The 5,986-nt window shown below is 45.4% G+C and overlaps 1 protein-coding gene across 1 annotated transcript; it reads left to right on the top strand.

Annotated features, from left to right (window-relative positions):
- Positions 1-282: 282 nt before the first annotated feature.
- Positions 283-1,644, top strand: LOC311036435 (eukaryotic peptide chain release factor subunit 1-like; the record flags this gene model as incomplete). Its single annotated transcript, XM_084045128.1, has 1 exon — positions 283-1,644. The coding sequence occupies one exon, from the start codon at positions 283-285 to the stop codon at positions 1,642-1,644; it is 1,362 nt and encodes a 453-aa protein (XP_083901254.1).
- Between the last annotated feature and the right edge of the window lie 4,342 nt (positions 1,645-5,986).

Genomic DNA, 5,986 nt, shown 5'->3' with positions numbered 1-5,986 from the left:
AACCAATGATGTAGTGGAGTAGAAGTAAAAGTAATGGGAACTCCAGTAATGTAAAAATGTACAGTACTTGAGTCATTTTACTTAGTACGTAGTTACTTCACACCACTGCTCAGCAGCAGATTGAACCGGACACACACCACACCCTCATAATGTGTGTCCGGTTCAAATTCCCATATATGGAGATCCATGATGTCATGAGTACACGCCCATATAATAACACCGACGAGGAGGCGGTGTTATTCGAAAGCAGGTGAACCGACCAACGAGATCGCAGCAGAAACGATGGCGGACGACTCCCCCAGCGCGGCGGCCGACAGGAACGTAGAGATATGGAAAGTTAGGAAGCTGATCAAGAGCTTGGACGCCGCCCGCGGCAACGGCACCAGCATGATCTCCCTGATCACCCCGCCCAAGGACCAGATCCCCCGGGTGGCCAAGATGCTGGCCGACGAGTTCGGCACGGCCTCCAACATCAAGAGCCGGGTCAACCGGCTCTCCGTGCTCGGCGCCATCACCTCGGTGCAGCAGCGCCTGAAGCTCTACAACAAGGTCCCGCCCAACGGCCTGGTGGTGTACTGCGGCACCGTCGTGACGGACGAGGGCAAGGAGAAGAAGGTCAACATCGACTTCGAGCCCTTCAAGGCAATCAACACCTCGCTGTACCTGTGCGACAACAAGTTCCACACGGAGCCGCTGACGGCGCTGCTCTCCGACGACTGCCGGTTCGGCTTCATCGTGATCGACGGCGGCGGCTCGCTGTTCGGCACGCTGCAGGGCAACGCCCGCGAGGTGCTGCACAGGTTCACCGTCGACCTGCCCAAGAAGCACGGCCGCGGAGGGCAGTCGGCGCTGCGCTTCTCCCGCCTGCGGATGGAGAAGAGACACAACTACGTGCGGAAGGTGGCCGAGGTGGCCTGCCAGCTCTTCGTGTCCAACGACAGGGTCAACGTGGCCGGCCTGGTCCTGGCCGGCTCCGCCGACTTCAAGACGGAGCTCAGCCAGTCGGACATGTTCGACCCGAGGCTGCAGGCCAAGGTGCTGAAGCTCGTGGACATCTCTACGGGCGGGGAGAACGGCTTCAACCAGGCCATCGAGCTCTCCGGCGAGGTCCTCACCAACGTGCGGTTCGTCCAGGAGAAGAAGCTCATCGGGCGCTACTTCGACGAGATCAACCAGGACACGGGGAGGTACTGCTTCGGGGTGGAGGAGACGCTGAAGGCCCTGGAGATGGGAGCGGTGGAGACCCTCATCGTCCACGAGAACCTGGACACCATGCGCTACGTTCTCCGCGTGCACAGCAGCGCCGCCGCGGAGGGCGACGGAGGAGCCGCCGGGGGTACCGACGAGAAGACCCTGTATTTGACGCCCAAGCAGGAGAAGGACACGTCCAACTTCACCGACAAGGAGACGGGGCAGGAACACGAGGTGGTGGAGAGCGCGCCCCTGCTGGAGTGGTTCGCCGACAGCTACAAGAAGTACGGAGCCACGATGGAGATCGTCACGGACCGGAGCCAGGAGGGCTCTCAGTTCGTTAAGGGCTTCGGAGGCGTCGGGGGTCTCCTCCGCTACAGGGTGGACTTCCAGGGCATGGAGTATGAAGGAGGAGAGGATGATGAGGATGTCTTTGATCTGGATGACTACTAGATGGGCCTCTGACTGATACTGAAGATGACCTAACTGAACTGAATGCCACTGCGCTCACCCCGACAAGTGATGTATCGTTGCTGTCATGGTAGAAACTTCTTAGCGCGTTTTGAGCTTGTTGATCTGCTACTTTGGATGCTTTTGAAGGAGAAGAAGGTCAACATCGACTTCGAGCCCTTCAAGGCCATCAACACCTCGCTGTACCTGTGCGACAACAAGTTCCACACGGAGCCGCTGACGGCGCTGCTCTCCGACGACTGCCGGTTCGGCTTCATCGTGATCGACGGCGGCGGCTCGCTGTTCGGCACGCTGCAGGGCACCTTAGTCTCTGTCGGTTTTCACCCGACAGAGACTAAGGTTTCCCAAACTGATCTGCTCAACACCCAAAATTAATTATTAATTTGGGTTTGGAAATCAACGACTTGAAGGAGTAGTTAACCCAAAAATGACTTATTTTCTATCAATTACACAGGAATGCAACAAAAACATTCCCGTGTAATCAGGAATGCAACAAAAACAACTCATCTCCATGAATTCAAGGCTTCATGGGGTGTGTAATTGATAGAAAATAAGTCATGTTTTAAGTCCTATTTTGAAGTAGTGAAAGTGATATTTTTTACTATTTCTTTAAAGGCTAATGGATTTTTTTTTTAAGTTTCTCAAATTATATAGAAAAACATGTTTAAGTTCTCAAAAATAAAAATGATCTTAGAAAATAAAAAAAATCTGTGTGGGGAAGTGAATGGCCACCACTCACCCCTCCCCAAACTACACCGCTACAACGCTGTAGTGTCCTTGAGTGCAACAGTATCCGACTGTGGTTGTACTGGTCAGCTCCCAGTACAACAGTATCAGGCTGTGGTTGTACCGGTCAGCACCCGGGTTTTAAAGGCATAGTTCACCCAATAAAACTACTATTTTTCTATCGATTAGTCACCCCATGGAGACTTGAATTCATGGTTATTGTTTAGTTTTTGTCTCACTCAAGCCAATCATTTGATGACCAGCGGTTCCGGTAGGAGACACAAAGGAGACTCTGTGTCTCCTACCGGAAAACGCTGCCGGTCATCAAATTATTGGCTTAGGAATGCGACAAAAACAAAAAGATATCCATGAATTAAAGTCTCCATGGGGTGACTAATCGATAGGAGAAACAGTAGTTTTTTTTGGGGTGAACTATCTCTTTAATGTGGGTGTCTATGTGAGCAGGGTGTTGCTGAAAATGAGCACTTGTGCTCAGCTACTATCCTGGGTAAATAAAGAACTAAAAAAAAATCAATACAAACAAACACAAATAGAAGATGGCTGGACGCGAGGTAGAAGATAGCTACACATCAAATTGTGTTCTCTCTCTCTCTCTCTCTCTCTCTCTCTCTCTCTCTCTCTCTCTCTCTCTCTCGCCCAGTGTTGCCAGATTCTGTGAGAGAAACAAGCAACCAGGTCTAGAAAAACCAGCCCAAAAGAAGCGACTATGGGGCCACGTGAGCACTTTAACATAATGCATCAGCTATTTGAAAATAGCCGATCTACAAGCTCACAATGCGTCGCGATGCGACGCGTTGTGAGCTTGTAGATCGGCTGTTTTCAAATAAAACCTTGCGGGGAATTTATAATAAGCAGCAGGTCTGGCAACCGTGCTCTCGCCCCTCCCTTTCCATGTTCAATCCACAGAGCTTTATTAAGTTGATAAGCATCGTGTCTGGCTGCCAGAGGGCAGAACCTTACATCCACAATAACAGCAAAACACACTGACCCAAACACTGATAGCCGGGCACCAGGCTGCAGGTGTCAAATTTCAATCAATCTATAGCACTGACATTTATTTTAACCCATTAAGAACCGGGAAAACACTCTGTCATTTTAGAATTTAACCACTTTAACCATTACCTTATACTTTGGCTATTCAAAAAATAGCAGATATATACAAGCTCATAGCGCGGCACCGAGTGCCGTGCTATGAGCTTGTAGATCTGCATTTTTTGTTTTTTTAATCATGAAAATGTGTGCAAATCTTTGAACATATATATTTTTTTAAAGCGAACATTTGTAACTCAAATCTTTGCTTCTGTGGGATTCTATACATGTCCTATACGGTTTTTGGGGCGGTGTAACCGCCCCCTATAAGTGAGGTTTGGACACTGACCAATCCTGCACCGTGATTGGCCAATAGTCTACAACGCAGTCTACAACGCTTCCACAGTCAATGCAAATCTATACTTTTGCAAAGTCAGCCAATCACATTACAGCTAGTGTCATCACCACTAGCTGTAATGTGATTGGCTGACTTTGCAAATTCAGGACTGTGATTGGCTAGCGAAACACATGACACATGTGCAGCCCTATGAATAGCAGTATGGACTTTTTTTAAGTGAATCACTTCCATCACTGTGATGACCACTGTGACCACACCGCCCACTTCACACTGGGTGTGATTTTTTTTTAACAAAATGATTTGCTGTAATCAGTGGTTCTCAAACTTTTTTCATGTCAAGGACCTCCCGAAATCATAATGTATTTGACCGCGGGCCCCCATCTCAAATTATGTGAACCCCCAAAAGCAAACATTTGAGTTCAAAATGTTTGCTTTAATATATGTAGGCCTACAGTATTTATATATATTCAAAGATTTGCACAAATTGTCACAATTTTTCCAATAGCCAAAGTATAAAATAATGGTTGAAGTGGTTACACAGATGCGTGCCCGGATTGAATGGGTTAAGGGAATTAAAAAAAGACAACCAAAGTTCCAAAGTAGCCAGTCATTGTTGACCTGGCATCCTATAGTGTGTATATATAGTTTCAATGTACAGATTGTAGATTTTATTTCTGATATTCTACTGTTAGACTGATAGGTTCTTGGTTTACCTGTGATCCTACATTACTATTTCTGTGGATATAACCTTGTGTAGTCCTTGCTTACTGTAAATCGCTCTGGATTAAGAAGGTCTGCTACCCCTCTATATTGTGTAAAATTGTGTTTCAGATTATACTTTTTTTGTTTACTTGGTCTGCTCTTTTTTCCCTCTACACCAAACACCTCTTTGCCAAAAAATAGCAGATCTAAAAGCTCACAACGCGTGCGTGCGTGCGTGCGTGCGTGCGTGCGTGCGTGCGTGCGTGCTATAGGCCACATGAGCACACGTTCGTGCTCATGTGGCCTATTAGTCTCTACCTTTGGGATTGTTTTCATAGACCTGAATGCTTGTTTCTCTGGCAAGATCTGGCAATGTCAGGTGGAACTTCTTTTCTGCACACCTTTGTTGCTCAGGGGACCGTGATTATTAGAACACAGACACACACAAACCTTGAATGGAAGGAGGAACATTTAAGCTTTATTTCCCTGTTTTCTCTTGTTTTGTTTCTCTCAGTGTTTGGTTAAAGTTTATTTAAGAAACTTACCCAACACATGGACTACTGAGGAACAGTGAAATGGACAAGAATCCTGCCTTATGAGGTATGTGTCTAACTGGTAGTCAATGGTGGACAACAGTGTGGCAAAAGCACTCACTTGTTTTACTTAAGTATCAATACTTGCAATGTAGAAATATTCTGTTACAATAAAAGTCTGGAATTCAAAATGTACTTGTGTAAAACTTTAAGTATCAAAAGTAAAAGTACTCATAGGCAGAATGTCCCATTTCAAGTTTACAAATGTATACATTTGTTTTTGAAAATAGCAGATCTACAAGCTCACTATGCGTCACATTGTGAGCTTGTAGATCTGCTATTTTCAAATGGTCAAAATGTATATAGGGCTGAAGTGGTTAATGTATGTTTTGTAATAATAATCAAAATCTACAAAGTAACTAGTAACTAAAGTTTTCAAATAATTGTAGTGGAGTAAAAGTACAATATTTGCCTCTGAGATGTAGTGGAATAGAAGTCAAAGTATTGAAAATTGGAAATACTCAAGTGAAGTACCAATACCTCAAACTTGTACTTAAGTACAGTACTAAAGTAAAAGTACTTGCCACTTTTTGAAAGTTGCTCTGTCAGATTTACACTTGAGTTAAAGTTACTGGAGTATTTGTTTAAAAAAAAAGAAGTATTAAAAAGTACTTGGCTATTTTCACTATTTGAAACAGGGCTGAAGTGGTTCATTCATAATGTACCTTTTGCCTTCCTTGAAATGCAGTAGAGTCAAGAGTACAATATATTTGTCTTGGAAATGTAGTGGAGTGATTCCACTACATTTACATGTACTTATAGTAAAAAGTACTTAAAGGGGGCAAGACCACTTAAAAGTGTGGGTTGTGTAGTTACCTTGCCATGATGAAGAAATCAAAAATAATTGCTCCATTGATTAGAAAAAATGCTAAAAGAGTGACTTTGAGGGTTGGTT

The sequence above is a fragment of the Gymnoscopelus microlampas genome (genome assembly GCF_963454915.1).
Source record: "Gymnoscopelus microlampas genome assembly, chromosome: 20".
Classification (NCBI taxonomy): Eukaryota; Metazoa; Chordata; class Actinopteri; order Myctophiformes; family Myctophidae; genus Gymnoscopelus; species Gymnoscopelus microlampas.
The sequence above is the reverse complement of the archived record's forward strand: the minus strand, read 5'-3'. Positions and strand labels throughout refer to the sequence as shown.